Below are 17,858 nucleotides of genomic sequence, written 5' to 3'. Positions count from 1 at the left end.
ATAGCTTTAGCAACTATTTTATAGCATTATAAAGCAAATAAAGATTAGGACGAAACTTGTGAATGAAAAGTTCATTAATAGAAAAATGGTTCTTTATGAGTGCTTTAAATATATTTGTTAAAGAATAAAGTAGATATTAAATTTTGAACCTTAGAAGCACGAAAACAAAATATAGACAAAATTTTACACATAATTAAATATTGTAATTCTGATTGGTGTAAATAGCTTGTGTTTCTTTATCGTTTTTATTTTGGCCTTGTAAAATTGTTCCGTTTTTTATATAGGCATGTGATTATAAAGAATATGTTCGATCGTTGATCCAGATTAATCTGTTTCAAAAATACGAAGGCAGTCAAAGGTGGAATACCCCTCTCAATCATGATTTATTTATACAGAGTTAAGATTCAAATTCTTTTTATTTTTATTTTTGTCAACTGATCAATAGATCCACCTTGTGCTATGAACTGGTCTTAATAATACTTATTTGTTAGCCTTTAATAAAAAAAACTGCTCCATATATCAAAACAAGGAACTTAGACCTATCATTACTTGCATCAATTAGTTGTTAGTAAACTGTTATTTTGAGAGTACCCTTAATACTTTTTTTCTTATAAAAAAAATATATTTATGCTTACATAAAAGTTAAGACTTAACTAATAATGGTGTTTTAAAAAAAACTTAATTAATACAATAAACCATCAATAAATTAGTAATGTGAGTGATAATAAATTCGATCTCCTTAAATACGATATTGAGTTTGAATCTTATGAATTAAAAAATATAATTAAAATGAAAGAATCTTACTAATGATTAATCAAGTTCTTTGATGAAGATTAATTACCGATAAAGTGGATAGATATTTGATACCATGATAAAAAAAATACTAAATACAAGAAAAAAGAAGGCTATTTAGAAGAAAAAGAGAGAAGCTAAAATTACATAAGAAAAAAGTAGAATTTATCTTAATTTTGTTTAAGGCTTCCCACATGTGCGCAACTTATGATTGAAATTGGAAACTACATACATGCTTTGAGAGGATCACAATTTATAAAACCCAAAAGCATGCTTTGAGGATCACGCGCTAGATATAGATATATAAGAACGTTTTGATTTATATCTTCGAATGAAATAAACCAACATCAAACCAAGCCATTTTTTCTTCTCCCTTGTAGCAATGAAACACCACTCCTTGTCATTTAAATGGCTTCTTCTGATTTTCCTCACACACTCAACCCTTCTCACCGCAACACACTCGTTGACAATTCCAAGGATGAGTCCAATTCCTGAATGGGAAACAACACTACACAACCACCCTGCAATTAATACAGAGGAAGTGAAAACATTTTACTTCAAACAGGTTCTGGATCACTTCAACTACAGGCCAGAAAGCTACACAACGTTTCAACAAAGATATCTAATCAATTTCAAGTACTGGGGTGGTGCCAATTCTAGTGCTCCCATATTTGCATACTTTGGTGCTGAATCACCAATTGATAACTCCCCTAATGGCGTGGGATTTTTAACTGATAACGCTGCTTCCTTCAATGCCCTCTTGGTATACATAGAGGTATTGTATTTGTATAGATTTTTTTTTTTAATTTATCCGTAACAATTGAACACAAGTAGCAGAGTTTACAATAGCTCATGCACGTGCCACTCTCTCTTGGTATTGTATTTGTATACATAATAACTCTTTGTTTTTTCTTTTGGTTTTTATTGGTTCTAATGAATGATAATCTACCTTTCAAAAAAAAAACTGAAGGATAATCTACAACATACAATTGGATTATTGTGACTCTTAATTTCTTTTATCATTAGCACCGGTATTATGGGAAATCAGTGCCATTTGGATCCAGGGAAGAAGCATTGAAGAATGCAAGCACTATTGGGTATTTCAACTCAGCTCAAGCCTTGGCAGATTATGCATCAATACTCAAACATGTAAAGAAGACATTACACGCCAAAAATTCCCCAGTGATTGTAATTGGAGGATCATACGGTGGAAGTTAGTTTCTCATATTAGCCTTTATTCGTATTGTTCCAATTTTTACCATAGTTATGATCAATTAGTTTAATTTTCATAATACACTGTCGTTGTCAATAAATCAAAGATCATCATTGGTATAACTTTTCACATAAATATAGTAAAAATCAATTAACTTACCATGTACGATGATTTGTTATTAGAAGACAGTAATTGTCAGTACATACATTGTTTTCACTTAATTTACTATTGAGAACAAATCTTTGTATTATGCAGTGCTTGCTTCATGGTTTAGGCTCAAATATCCCCACCTGGCGATTGGTGCCCTGGCCTCATCAGCTCCAATCCTATACTTTGATAAAATTACACCACAAAATGGTTACTACTCTACTGTCACAAGGGATTATCGAGTATTTACCATAATTTGGTGCTTTCACCTTTTATTTATTTATTTTTCATAAAACACATAAAGTGATTAATTTGATGATGAAGTGGTTTGCAGGAAGCCAGTGAGACATGTTATGAAACTGTACTAAAGTCTTGGTCTGAAATCCGCAGAATAGCTTCTCAACCAAATGGTCTAGTCACTCTCAGCCAGAGATTCAACACTTGCCAGTACAAACTCTAATTTGCCCTCTCCCTTTGGTTTGCAATCTAGAAAGTCACCCTTCTCATTCTTTATTATGGGATGAAATTTATTTAAAACTTGATAATGATGTCGGTTGCACTTGCACCACTCTTCACTAAATGATGTGGGTTGCAATCGCACTCTTGCAACTCTCACTCCATGTGAATTTCATCTTATCATAAGACTAATTTTATACTTAAAAAAAAATTCTTTCTACATTTAGTCACACTTTTGATTTTTTTATTATTGTCGAAATTCAAATATTTTATATAAATTTGATCCTCTTATTATTTTAATTGTGTAATTTTGATTTATCTATTAATTTGATGTTTATTATGTATGAAAGTATTAATGTGGCAGTGCATTAAAATATTATGATAATACTTTCGTTAAATATTAGATATTAAGTAAATGAATAGACAAAAAATAAACAATTAAAATAATAGAGACCGAATATCAGAATATGCAAAAAAAAATGATGAACTAAAATCAAATTTTGATGATAATAAAAAGATTAAAAGTGAAATTAAATCACACTACTTTTTCATAACTCTTTTTTTTTCTTTATCTTTTTTCATCACGTCGTCATGCATCTCATCCCACCATTTTCTTTTTTTCTTTTCATATTTCTTTCCTTGTAAAATATATTGTGAGAATGTGGTATTAAAATAACATTACCTTTACAATAAATAGTACATTAAAAAGAGTACAAAAGAATGCTGCTAGCTTTGCTTGTTTTGTTGGTGTTAAGCTTTAGAATATTTCATTTACTCAGTACGTGTGTGACATTTTGCAGTACATTAAACCAATCTTATGAATTAATCGACTACCTAAGGTCGACGTATGTTTATGCGGCTCAATATAATCAACCACCAAGATACCCAGTTAGTATGATTTGTGGTGGCATTGATGGAGAATCTCTTGGAAGCGATATCCTAAGTAAGATATATGCAGGTATTGTGGCTCTTAGGGGAAACAGCACATGCAAAGTTAATGGCCCAACTAATGTATCTGAGACAACTGTGGGATGGAGATGGCAGGTAATTGCATTAATTTACAATTGCAATGTGTTTTAGCATTTTCCTTTGGTGATATAATTTGGTAACAGCATTAATTCTTTCAATTAAATTCGATATCATATTCATTATGATGGACATGACATTCCAACAAAAATACATTAAATGGTATACATGTGTCTCTTAAGAAAAAGAAAAATACATAAAATATGGTTGCATTTCGTTAGTTAACGTTATTCCTCTACTAACTACCTTACTTCTCTCTTTTTCCTATCAATGTTGATTATGTCTAATGAGACATTCTAATAAAATTTTCATATAAAGAAGTTCTATACAAAAATTTCTAAATTGCCAACATATCATATAGAGTTGTTCCCATGAAAGGCTGCAATTGATTAACTATATTGCTTTAAGGGTAATTTGGGCAATATCATTATAAAAGTGTGGGGTAGATAATTAATGAATTAGGTTCGCATTGATAATTCTATGCTATAGACTAGTCACTGAGTCGATCATAAAGGGTACCCCATGCTCTATGATTGTTTTAGAAAGCGAAAACTATGGAGAGTTAAGTTATCAAGATACAATGATATGGAAGAATTTGAATCAATTTTCACTCCTTGTTACTTAGCTAGTGATTAAAAATCAGTTTCACTTTCATAAAGTGGCCGGAATTTGTAGGGTGGTGAAATTACCTATACCTTAACTATACCTTTAATTAATAGGAAAGATGTTTAATAAAAAAAAATTTAAAAAACTCATATGCAATCTGCTAAAAAGACCAATTCTTAAGGCATACTCCAAACCACTCGTTCAAGTCCTTCTCACTAAAAAAGTATGAATGGATTTTACTTTTTCTTTTGTGGATGTCATTTAATTGAAGAGCACTATATCTCATTAACTCTAGAGCTACCACGCACCGACTAGCTCTATATGATTAAGTATGAGTTTTATATTTAGAAAGTTGCTTAATTATTTGCTATATATGATCAACGTGTGCTTAACACGAGTTACTGTATTTATCTTTCAGAATAGAATAATTAAAATTTAATTTGATTTTGATATTAATATTATGAGTTTTATGTATTGCCAGCATAACTGTGTGTTTTTTTTTTTTTTTTTACATAAGTATCTAATAGAAATTTACTTTGTCGCACCATCATCATATTCGCTAATATGATGTGATGAATTCATTTATGAAAAAGTTAAATTTTTTTAATTATTTTACAGATAAAAAATTTAAATAATTAATATAATTATAGTTAATGCTGATAATTACTTTTATATGTATAAAAAACATTTATAAGCTATGTTTCAACCATGAATTAATTTGATCTCATTTTGCATTATTTGATCATTTATGTTACTTATACTATTAATCCGGTATGTACATTCAGACATGTAGTGAAATGGTAATACCCATCGGCATTGGAAATGATACAATGTTTGAGCCTATCCCTTTTAACCTAACGAGGTATGCCGAAGGGTGCAAGGAACAATATGGTGTCTCACCTCGCCCTCATTGGGTCACTACTTACTATGGAGGCCATGTAAGTGCTCTTTTGTCCTCTCTTCGTTGTAAATTTCATATGTATTCATTGCTCTACAAACGGTATTCTATGTGTTGTAACTTTTACAAGAAATTTGCCTTCAATTGTATTGACACGTTTGGAAACTTCAATTTATTGTGGCTAATGCAGAATATTAAATTGGTCCTTCGAAGATTGGGTAGCAACATTATTTTCTCCAATGGGCTAAGGGACCCATATAGTATTGGCGGGTAAGCAACGTAAAATACAAAAGCTAATACTCGTATCATAATATTATAGAATTTTTTGAGTAATTGTTTTAAGACAATATTTTAAAATAAGCTTTGTATGAATCGTCTATATTTCAGGGTTCTGGATAACATATCAGACAGCATCGTTGCCGTTCATACAGTTAATGGTATGCCAGCTCCTTGGTAGTTTCTTTATATATTTTAATTGTCGATTTATTTTAGAATCTCGAGGCACTATTGTCTATATATAATGTGATACGGCTATGCACAGTTTCGAGCATAATTTAATTAAAAAAACAGAAATAATTAAAAATAAAATGAAAAACATTAGAAGACAGAGTTTATTTAATGAACAATCGGATTTTAAAAATCACAAGTATTGATTATCACGAAGGAATTTTCTAAGGATTTTTTCTGTAGGGAAATCCTAATGTAATGCTGAAAATTTTAGTAGTGTTAGCACAATAATAATTTTCAATAGACAAGTGTGGTTGGTTTAATTGCAAATGAAACATTCTTGGTAAACTAGCTAATGATGCGATTGACATTCAAGAACTTTTATATATGAAAAGGAATTGATGGATTATTCTTGTACAAAAAAAAAAAAAAATCGTACTTAACTATTTTAAACTAGTAGAAATTTCAATGTGATAATTAATTAAAACCCTGTCGTAGTTCGGAAAGAACTTTTAATGCGAACAAATACTTTGAAGTTTGGAAAAGGAAAATTCATCTAAATGTGAAGCATTTTCATTAACAATTTATGAATATAAAATAAAGTTATAATCAAAATGGTTTAGTCATTCTTATATCATATTTAAGGCGAACCTATTATTTTTCACCATTTTCTATCAAGACATTCAAATAATAACATATTGCTATTAGCATGGCTGATGAACACGAAACTTTTAGGTTCTCATTGCCTGGATCTTCTGCGGGCAAATCAAAGCGATCCAGGATGGTTGGTCGAACAACGAAAGAAAGAGGTCAAGATCATCAAAAGGTGGATCACACAGTACTATGCTGACCTTGATGCACTCAAAGACAAGCCAAAATTCCAGAGCAAATGATAGGGGAAAATTAAACAAGTTGACAAACATTGTATTACGAAGGCTGTGCTCTGAAACTTTGGTGCATCCACCATAATTTGCAACACTCCCAACCTTCATAATTTTATTTTTTTTATTGTTTAACGGTGTAAAGAATTTTTACACTCATTTAATAATCACAAACATATATGAATGATAAGTTTAACGTCTTTTACAACAATTATGTTATTAGAAGTCATATTTATCATATTTTTTTATTGATTAATCGTATAAAATATTATACATTGACTATGAATGCAAATTAAAATGTCATTATTTTGCACACATATTAAAAAATATTTGATTTATATAAATTTAGATTAAAATATCCAACAAGTACGGGTGGATATTCATAGATTTTTCTCGGTGGGAATAAGAAATAGTTTAAAATTAATTATATTTTTGTTCTTAATTTTTTTTACAAATTTACTTTTAGTTTTTAAACAAATTTATTAGTATTTTTGGAACCTGTATTTTTTTTTTCTATTGAGGATTTTAGTCATTACTATCAAGTAACATAATTAATTGATGCTGTAATATTCATGTTAACATCCCAGGAACTTATCACATCCAGTAGTTTGATGGGACAACCACAGGTAATTTCAATAAATTATGTTTTCAAACTCTCAAATTTATTTAACATCATTAACTAGTATTCACTTGATGACGAGACAAGTTACTGGATTTCAAGCGTAACTTGTTACAACATCAATTAACATTGTTACTCGACAACAAGACTTATAACTATTAACAAAAGAAATTTATATGGATCAAATGCATTAAAAAATTTGTTTAGGGACTACAAATGAAATTTTCAAAAAGTTTAGAGACCAAATACATAATTAATGTAATAGTTTATAATATTTTAGCAAAGGAAAAATATCACAAGCTTTTACAAAATACATAATATCATGAGAAAGAATCCAAAATATTTAGGCTTCTACAAATTAAAATTGTCTTTGACGCTTTTTCATATTTTGAAAATATTCTGATTTTTATTGTCAATTTTATAAAAATTTAAAATGATAGTGTAGTAAAATTAGTTTCAATTTATTCTTTTTTTTTCCTTTTTTTTTTTTTTTACATTCATTTAAAAAAGTATCTTATGGGACAATACTTACTTTTTTATGGGAGAATTTTTTTTTCATTACACATACAAATGAAAAAAAAAATCTTGTGGGGGGGGGGGGGGGGGGTGGGGCAATTGCCCTCACAAGATTATATGTGCATCCGCCAACACCAACAACATTTAAGAAATGCATAACCACATTCAAACATTTACACTTTCCTTAGTCGTGGTGATAACTAAGTACTAAACGTTGATTCCCTTTAGGCGATTGATTTTAGGAAAGGGACTTTGTTCCTTGGTTGGGTTCCTAGTCCACTCCAAAGAGTTTTCTAGTAGTCAATGGACTGAAGTTTCTAAGTTAGGCTACTCCTATATGAAAATTGCAGTAAAAAAACCGGTAAACGGCTAAAAGTGATAAATGAACTTAAAGGAAATAGGAAAAATAAGGAAAATAAACAAAGTAATGCAAATAATAGGCAGAAAAATCATTGAGTTTTGTGTATTGATGTTTGTGTGTGTTGTTATAATGTGATAGATCCTATTTATGGTGATCGACTAACTACTACATTAGCTGAAACACTATTAAAAAATACCTAAAATCTAGGAGATCTTGGTTAGCATCCTTTCAACTGCTTCCTTGTCCGTCAAGTTGACTTTCATGTTCTCTAAAACGGTCTGCACACTATCCAAAGCATTCCATTGTAGTCATTTTACCATTTTACCCCATTCTAGTCATGTTAATCACCTCAATTGGCTTCCTTATGTTAGTCATAGCCAATCAATAGTTGTTGCTTCAACGACTAACTTTCTAGGTGTTAGCATAATGCCCCCCGTTTTCCTAAGTCATTTGAGTTTTGAAATTTTATCTTCTCAAACGATGATATTCAAGTAACCAAGCGTATTTGATTTCAACAACCATATTTCGAGTTTTGAAATTCAATTTTCGTTTTATTTTTTATTTCTCTTATCTTTTGCAATCAATCTTGGTCTTTCTTCCTTATAAAATTCTTTAGTAGCTTCGTTCTTGTACTTGCTCCTAATTCTTCTAAAAATCCCTAACCTTGAATCATGTTGGTTGCTTCTAAACAACCTACTTCTAGTGCATCTGTGCGCTCACCAGAGCTTGACCCTTATTCCGCCACTAACACTCTTATTGCCTTTGATAAACATCACCAAAAGTTCATTCTGGGCCCTTGCTTTCTTAATGATGGCGAAAATACTGATAAAACGGCTAACAAGCCGTTTAATCATGAGAAAAATCCTTTTCCAATCACTTGTGAGTGACAAGGTTTTCAAACTCGAGAGTTCACATAAACTTGTAGAGCTTACTTAATAGAAAAATAATATTGAAAGCCTACTAATGACATATACACTTAACAAAATACTATATTTTGCTTGGTTATAAAAAACTTAACAAAATACTCTTACCACAACAATAATTTAACATTTGAATTGAATAATAAAGTCAAATAACAAATCATAATAATAAAGTGTAATAGTACATTAATACTAAATAATACCAAATCATATATAAATTCATAAAAGCATAAGTTATTAAAGTGAAAACATTTTAAAAATGAGTTAATTTATTCAAATTGTTTAAGTCATTGTAAGACACGTGGCCTAGACCTTTTTCCAAAATATCAAAATTGTTAAAGAAGGTTTCAGCTTCATACAGAGATGAATGGAAGGAATGGGGAATTTATGATATGATCATTCTTTCAGCCATCGATATGCACTGGCCACAGGATGTATGGGTCAAAATCTTAGGGTTTTGGTCGATAGCTATCAAGGGGTTCATGCTTCCAAAAGCTATGGCTGGCTTGACTCTTCTAAATGTAGTGGCTATTCTTAACTTATCGATTCATGGTGAGGAATTACGCTTACTCTATGGAACATGATGTGTTCCTTGTACTACCCTTGGCATCAAATTCTTCAAAGATGACTCTAGGTATTCCAAGTTCATGCTTCTCAATGCCAACAAGAGTGGCATTGTTTCCAAGGCCTTTCTTTTTATGTGGTTTTGTAGGTACTTTATTTACACATGTTTGATATGCATAATGAGCGAATATTGCAACTTTGTATCGACTATCTGTTTGATCAAGTGACCTAGGAATAATTAAAAGGGGGGGGGGGGAGGGTTGAATTAATTATGAACGTGTCTTGACTAATTAAAAATCTATCCTTCTTAATGTTACTAGATTCAAATAGGCTTTTACTACTAAGTTAAGAAAGTAAAGAATAGAAATAGAAACTTAACCAAAAGTAAAAGCGATAATTAAAAGTACACAGCAAAAATTAAAGAGTATTGGGAAGAAGAAGACAAACACAAGATTTATACTGGTTCTTGAGATTTTTTTCAACCTTGTAAAATCCTTTACAAGCCAAAGATCCACAAGGGATGTACCCTCCCTTGTTCTCTTTGAATAACCAAGTGGATGTACCCTCCACTCGAACTGATCCACAAGAGATGTATCCTCTCTTGTTCTCAGTATAACAATCCCCAAGTAGATGTACCCTCTACTTGTACCACAAAGGATGTACCCTCCAATGTGTTGGGACAAAGAATTCTTAGGCGGTTAGTCCTTTGAATCTTTGTAAAGGGGAAACAAAAGATATCTCAGGCGGTTAGTCCTTTGAAATCTTTTGTTTAAGGGGAAGGGAAGAATCAAAAGAATTCTCAGGCGGTTAGTCCTTTGAATCTTTTGTAAGGGAGAAGAGAGACACAAAAGAATTCAGGCGGTTAGTCCTTCGTTCATTTGGCAAAGGGAGAAGAGAATGAAAAAGATGAATAACACAAGTTTTTGAACAAAGAACTTTTCTTGGAAGAGAAAGTGTTGATAAAAAACTTTTAGAAAGATGAAGAGAAATGAATCAGAAAATACTATAGAAAGTGTTGAAAGATTGATTGAAAGATGTTTGAGAGATGATGTTGAAAAAGATTGAAAGATAGATGATTCAAAGATGATTAATGATTATAAAGATGTTGAAGGATGTTTATTAAAACTCATGCCATGGTCACATATTTATAATCTCTTGATGACTCAAGTCAAAGCTTGTGACTCTTGGCAATTTCTTTAAAACTAGTCACTTAAAAATTTGTGACTTTTGAAAAAATCTTCATAAACAAGTCACTTGAAGAATTGTGACTTTTGGAAATGTATTTTTCGAAATCAGTCACTGGTAATCGATTACCATTAAGGTGTAATCGATTACACATCAACTGATGTGACTCTTCATTTCAAATTTTGAAAATTAAAACGTTTAGAAGCTCTGGTAATCGATTACAAGTATGGTGTAATCGATTACACAAGTTTCAAATACTTTAAAACTATTTAAACATAAGTTATAACTCTTGAAATTTGAAATCTTAACATTTTAAAACACTGGTAATCGATTACTACCTTCTGGTAATCGATTACCAGAAAGTAAAACTCTTTGGTAATGATTTTGTGAAAACTTCTTGTGCTACTCAATATTTTGAAAAAAAATTTTAGTACTTATCTTGATTGAGTCTTTTCTTGATTCTTGAATCTTTAGTCTTGAATATTGATCCTGATTATTCTTGAATCTTGATTCTTGAAACTTTGGAATTTGCTTAACTCTTGATTCTTTGATATCATCAAAATAACCTTGGAAGACATTGCTTCCACACTATCACCTCTGACCATGTTTTGGCTTTGGGTCCCTTGCTTCTCTCCACACTGTTTAGAGGCATTTTCCAGCTTCTCAACAATCTTGAAGACGACCGGACTAAGTATAATATTGTCTCCGATCCAATTTGGTTTCTAATCCTTTAGGCACGACTATCTTTTCTGGACTCCCTTTATCCTAGGACTGGTTTGTTAGAGATCAAATAGGAAGGCACTTGTTGTGGACAATCTCTCATTCTCCTTCTAGCATAAAAAACGCCATCCTTTTCGATTGCCAACTAGCTCTTGATGACTAATTTTACGCTTCACTTTTCTCTCCCCCCTCTTAATTATCGGCTAATAGGTTCGAATTGGACATTGGTGGGCAGGACTACATATAGTGAAGGTAATATCATGGTTGGAAACAACTAGTCATCAACCTTAAGCAGTCATTGCCTTGTATTTTGCATAAGCTTACATCAAGGAACAACAAGCTAGCCCTTAAAGCTTATTATCTTCATTTTTTGTGAGGCAATTTGGTTTAGTGCAATCTATTCCCAAGATAATAAGTTTCCCCATCTGTCTTCTAGTTAGTCTACATACTTCTTGTCAACTAAATAAGATACTATAGTTCTGGAGGACATTGAAGACAAGCTCCACTCCTTTGTATTCAAGTGCTTTGCCTTTAGTCCTAACAATGTGGACTTCTTCACATAATGGTGAGGGGTTATGCTGGTTATCTTATTTTTTGGTCAACAGCCGATTTTCTCGCTAAGCTGATCAATGACATGTCTGATGATGAGATGCCATCCTCTATCCTCATTAAGCATAGTCAAAAGAGAACAACTACATCTAATTTAGTTATCCAAGAAAGTTTTCTCAAATTTTCCTTTGATTTCAACTTTTTATCTCTTATCTTTGCTCACTTTTATCTTATTTCTACATATCTATTTTTTGGATCTACGGGGTCTGGCTCAGTGGATGTAGATGCTCAACCTAAATCTCTTAAGCTTTGACTAGTTCCAATATCGGCTGGTGAACATAGGCAGAAAATTCGTCAGTCGATGACACTCCAAACTTTTGTTTCTAGATCGACTCATAAACATCAACGTGGTACTTCTGAGGTCTTTAAGCAGGTTCTAACTCCTTTATTTTCTTTATAGACAATTTCCCTATTTAGATGTATTGCCTAAAACTTCTTTGTTTCAGGTTGAGAAAAAATAGAGTAGGAAAGATAGAGAACTTGCAAAGGATATTTTTAAGGAACCTTCTCCAACTCTCAATACTCACCAGACCAAAACGACTGAGAGAACTGATCCCAACAAACGTAAAGATAACTCAACCACTCCTGCAAGATCAACCAATTTTATCCCAGTCCTACAATAACCTTCCATGTTGAATAAGGTTTTGTCTGAATACTTCTAATCTCCTATGACTAGTCCTCCAATTACTTAAGATGCTTCTTAACTTTGAAGCATAAAAAATATGTGCAAGATGCACTAATTTAGTCATTTCCAGAAAATTCTATTCATGTTCATACTTTAAGGAATTCTCTTCTGAAACTGGAAGCATAAGCTAATCCTACCATTATCCCTAAGGCTGAAAGAAAAGTTTATGAGCAAATCTCACTGCTGCTACTAGGAGACTTAGAAGTAAAGTATGAGCTTAACAGCAAGCCAAAGGATCAAAGTACCCAAGAGTCAGAACAACTGAATAAATTGGAAGCTACTAAAGCTAACACAATTGCTTAATTTGCCTTTATTAAGGAGAAGAGGCAAGCTAATCTAGAACCACAAGCTAGGACAAGTACTCGACTAGTTGAACTTCAAAGTCAGGGCTATCTAGTAGGAGATCTCTACCCTTCAGCCTGTTTTAGCTACTGCAATCATTCAAGTGAATGACTATAATGATACAAGGGTGGAGCCAATGTTATTAAAATTGAACTGGTTGTTAGACACTGGATGATCAATCACTGAATGACCCAGACATATCTTAAGGTTTTGATGAAAACAAAGATATAAATTTATGTTAACCATTTTGTTGCATGCAAGTCAACAAGTTTGATGAGTGGAAGCAACACCAGGTGAGACTTATCCATTAGTGGATACCTCGTTTACTGGAAGCAAAAAGTACTTGTCTAGTCCATCCTAACACCGATTGGAATATTCATTTTAATTGAATTATCCATTTATGCCAATTTATATGATTCTATTTAAAAGGAATATGTGTGTGTGTGTGTGTGTGTGTGTGTGTGTGTGTGTGTGTGTGTGTGTGTGTGTGTGTGTGTGTGTGTGTGTGTGTGTGTGTGTGTGTGTGTGTGTGTGTGAATTAATCTTATTTCCTTTATAAATCTAATGACACTATTGGGTTATGAATAACAGATATGGAAAGTCTTGATCTTATCAGATAGAAATGCGCAGTATCTTCTTATTTCAGGAAACAAGATCAATATGCACAACAATCATTTTATTCAATCCTGAAGACACTCTGCATAATTAATTACAAGTTTCTCTTTACCTATAAATACGACATCAAGGGTTGAAGAAAAAAACAAACACATACAAAACAACGAGTCGTGAATCAAGAAACAAGAGAAAAGAAAAGAATTTGTTGAGAAATACACTGAGCTTAAGAGAGTCCATCCTTTGTGATATACAAAGCACTTGTGTGAGATTAGAACTTCATTGTAAATTCACTATTTGAGTGTTGTAAAGAATCTATGATTCTATTTCAAACTTTTTCTTGTGAAAGCCAAGAGTGACTTAGTGACAAAACAATACTTGAGTGTTCTTAAATTCAAGGGGAGTCTAAGGGTTGTGCCGATAGTGACCTTGAGAATATTTGTATGCCAAAAGTGCCAAAAAAAAGAATACTTGTTGTAATCAAGTTGGATTAGTGGAACCCTTTATTGGTTGGTAAAGAAGAACTGGATGTAAATTAGATTGAGTGAACCAGTATAAAATGAAGTTTTTACTACTCTTCTTTAGCTTATCAAAGTATTTCAAAGTTCATTATTGATACATTCTGCACACAAGGTTTTCATTGAAAAATAAGTTTTATACGTCATTGGACGACAATCCACTTTTAGTCACTAGATGAGGGTTTTTATAAACTTGCTTACTATAAACATCTTCTATTTCAAAAAGGTTTTATATTTTGACTAACATACTATTCAACCCCCCTTCTAGTGTGATTTATTGTATTTCACCGATCATCGACTCAATTGAGGCACTGGGTTGATGGGTCAAAGGTTAGATTGGTGGGTCACTAATTGACCTAGTATGACGAGGGTTTTTATAAACTTGCTTATATATAACATAATATGCTTGATGAATCCATATTCCATTTTTCAAACTTAAAGTACTTAATATTCCAAATAACAAATAAAATTCATACTAGAAGATATCTATCCATACTCCAAAGTTGACAAAACAAATCCATAAACAAAAAGGCAATAACATAAGTTCATGAATAAGTTTTAAAATGAAAACACAAATAGCATCAAGACATCAACATCCTGAATTTATATTCAAGGAGCCAATGTTGGATCAATTGGAGGTATTCCTTCTTCATCAAGTGGTTCTTCAGGTGCAATTTTCCCCCCCAAAGAAATGAAATTCTTCAACAATATTCCCTTCACTTAGATTCACATGTTCCATGGTCTTTTCTTATGCATCATTATCCTCATCCTCATCTAAATTTAATTGATCCATGGAAACATCATTATAGATAAAAATTAGCAATTAATATAAAGTTTTACCTAATAATACTAATGTTATAAAGAAACTTATTAATATCATCTAAAGTTGATTGGATGAACATGAAGTTTTTCTGTTGGGACTCTTTGCAATGGTCCATGTCGTTGGCACTCTTCATACCCTTTGGCATACTTCACATAGTTAGTTGATATGCTAGGCCAAAAATAGTCATGCCTATGAATCAACCACTTCATTTTATACCTTGATCTATGGAAATCACATAGCCCCTCATGTACTTGTCCTATAACTGTTATAGCTTCAATTGTACTTACACATTTCAATAGAAACCAATCAACTATTCTTCTATATAGGTTGCCATCTAGTATAGTGTATTTCAAGGTCTTTCTTTTTAACACTGCACTAGCCTTAGTTGACAGCTCCTCCAAGGAATTTATCAACTCGTATTGCTAATCACCCGCCGATACATCTTGAGCAACTACGTCAAACCATTTGTACTCATGCTCTTTGACTTCTAATTCCTTGTACTTAGAAGCATGTTGGGCCAAATCATTGGCTTCTTGGTTTTCATTTCATGGTATGTATAAAATTTCAGCATCCATCAATTGTCTTAGCAATTGAATAGTTGATTAATACAATGAAATCAAATTTGGATGGCAACATCAATATTGGCCAATTAGTTGTTTAATTATTAGTTATGAATCACGCATGGTTTCAACAGATTTAGTGTTTTTGGCTAACGATATTTTCAGACCTAGGATCAAGGATTCATATTCAGCTTGACTATTGGAACAATTAGCTAGTAATTCACATGTGAATTTCCTTCTTTCATTTGGGCTAGTTACCTCTTGCAACGTGCTTGCAGCTAATTGTGTTTTCGATCCATCAAATGACATAATCCATAACTTAATTCCTATATGAGCCATTTGTTTGTTTGTCAAACAGGTCTGGAGGATCTAAACATGGATGTTGCGCTAGGAAATCAACTAATGCTTGACCTTCACAACTTTCAATGGAAAATAATTAAGCGATTATGCACTTAATTTTAAAGCCCATTTCATCAACCGTCCTTGCAAGGTAGACCAATTTAGAAAGTACTTAATTAAGTTGATCTTTCAAACCATAAACACTTGTTTTAGAAACACATAGTATTCTAATTTAGTGCATGCAAAGTAAAATGATAAACAAAGCTTTTCAATAGTTGTGTATCTACATCCAATATCGACTAACAATCTTCTTAAATAATACATAGCCCGATCTTTTTTATCATCAGTTTCTTGTGCCAACAAACAACCGATGGAGTTTTCAGCTGCTGATGCATATAATTTTAGACAAGCTTCTTCTATTGGAGGTACCAACATAAGAGATGATGCCAAGGCTTGTTTGATGTGATCAAATGCTTCCTCTTGCTCCTTCCCCAAACAAAATCTTCTAAGCTGCAACAATGGTGAAAAAGATTTCAACTTGCTAGTCAAATTTTCTATGAATCGCTTAAGGAAATTGATCTTCCTTATTAACCTTTGCAGCTCCAATTTATTCTTGGTAGGGGAGGCTTCTAGGACTGCCTTGTTCTTTTTTTTGTCGACTTCAATTTCTTTCCTATGCAGCAAGAAACCTAGGAAGTGGCTTGTTATTATCCTAAAGACACGTTTTTCAAGATTCATTTTCAATTCCTTTTGAATGCCTGTTCCAGGTCTATTAAGCATTGGTCAAACTCAGCCAATTTAACAATCCCATCATCAATGTATACTTCCATAGTCATGCTAATCAAATCATGAAATATCAAATTTATGGCCCTTTGATATGTGGCCCCAACATTCTTAAGTATGAAAGGCATCACTACCCACTAAAAAAATACCAATGGCACCAAGGCACCTAAAGGTTGTTTTTTGAAATCCTCTTTAACAATAAAAATCTAATTATATCATGAATAGTCATCCATAAAGGTGAGTATTCCATTATTAGTCACATGATCTACTAACATTTTTGCAACTAGTATGGCTTACTCATCCTTAGGAATAACCAAATTTAGGTTTCTAAAGTTAGCACATACACATACCTTGTTCTTCTTCTTAATGAGTGGAACTATATTAGACAACCAATCCGCGTACTCCGTCCTTCTAATAAATTCTGAAGACAACAAACATTCCACCTTTTTCTTGACCATTTGCAAAACCTCTGGATTAAAACCCTGAGCAAGTTGCTTATACAACTTAAAACCCTCCTTCAAAGGTAGCCGATGCTCAACCAAATCCTTGGATAACCTTGACAACTCATGATAATCCCATGTGAAACAATCCTTATATTGAGTGACAAGTTCTAGTAGTTTTGCTTGTTAGTCTTTAGATAGTAATTCGTTTATCTTAGTCAGTCATGGGAAATTGGTTGTTCCTAGATTCGCATCTATTAGTAGATTTTGGGCATCTAATAAGGGTAATGGTTTCTTGATCAAATTTTGTTCAATCTTCTACAAAGATTGGCCCCATGTACTTCCCTCATTACTTCTCAAATAAGTGTGCCTCTATCATTTGCATAATGTCTTCTAGCACTTCCATTATCATGAATTTTTAGCTTATTTTTCAATCAACCGTATGTTAGCTAACTTTTTTTAGCTTAAAGCCTTGATTGGTGATCTTAAAGGCTTTAGCCTCATAAAATTCTTCTACAAAGGCTATCTCCATGGTCAACTGCATAAGAGGTGAATAAAATATGGATTATGTGGACACCATATTTTTAGAGAACGGTTTGTGATTAGCCAACATCACCTCCAATCTAGAAAATAAGAACTTGGTGGAGGGTAGATGGTACACAAAAATTAGAATATATCCAATCTCTTCTTAACAAGATTGAATATGAAGGCTTTGTATTCACCACAAAAAATGCAATCTATATGTCTTTGGTCCTACAATAATTTTGACAATTAGTTCTCCCATAGTTGTTGTAGG

The 17,858-nt window shown here is 32.2% G+C and overlaps 1 protein-coding gene across 2 annotated transcripts; it reads left to right on the top strand.

Moving 5' to 3' along the window:
• Positions 1-1,076: 1,076 nt before the first annotated feature.
• LOC114412415 (lysosomal Pro-X carboxypeptidase-like) lies at positions 1,077-6,677 on the top strand. Of its 2 annotated transcripts, XM_028376311.1 has the most exons (9): positions 1,080-1,567; positions 1,819-2,005; positions 2,261-2,394; positions 2,487-2,599; positions 3,409-3,652; positions 5,026-5,178; positions 5,329-5,408; positions 5,526-5,575; positions 6,321-6,677. In XM_028376311.1, the coding sequence occupies exons 1-9, from the start codon at positions 1,175-1,177 to the stop codon at positions 6,476-6,478; spliced, it is 1,512 nt and encodes a 503-aa protein (XP_028232112.1). In that variant the 5' UTR covers positions 1,080-1,174; the 3' UTR covers positions 6,479-6,677. The 2 variants fall into 2 exon arrangements, with proteins under 2 accessions (XP_028232117.1, XP_028232112.1); XM_028376316.1 differs by lacking the exon at positions 1,819-2,005 and having other exon boundaries at positions 1,077-1,567; positions 2,477-2,599.
• The last annotated feature ends 11,181 nt before the right edge of the window (positions 6,678-17,858 follow it).

This window comes from Glycine soja, chromosome 1, assembly GCF_004193775.1.
Source record: "Glycine soja cultivar W05 chromosome 1, ASM419377v2, whole genome shotgun sequence".
In the NCBI taxonomy this organism is placed as follows: Eukaryota; Viridiplantae; Streptophyta; class Magnoliopsida; order Fabales; family Fabaceae; genus Glycine; species Glycine soja.
This window is presented reverse-complemented; position numbering and strand designations above follow the sequence as displayed.

Excerpts from the sequence above, each read along its gene's own strand:
- LOC114412415 (XM_028376311.1), top strand. The coding sequence starts at position 1,175 with ATGAAACACCACTCCTTGTCATTTAAATGGCTTCTTCTGATTTTCCTC. Across the intron at positions 2,395-2,486 it reads CTGTCACAAGGGATTATCGA|GAAGCCAGTGAGACATGTTA; the intron begins GTATTTACCATA and ends AGTGGTTTGCAG. Across the intron at positions 2,600-3,408 it reads CAGAGATTCAACACTTGCCA|TACATTAAACCAATCTTATG; the intron begins GTACAAACTCTA and ends GACATTTTGCAG.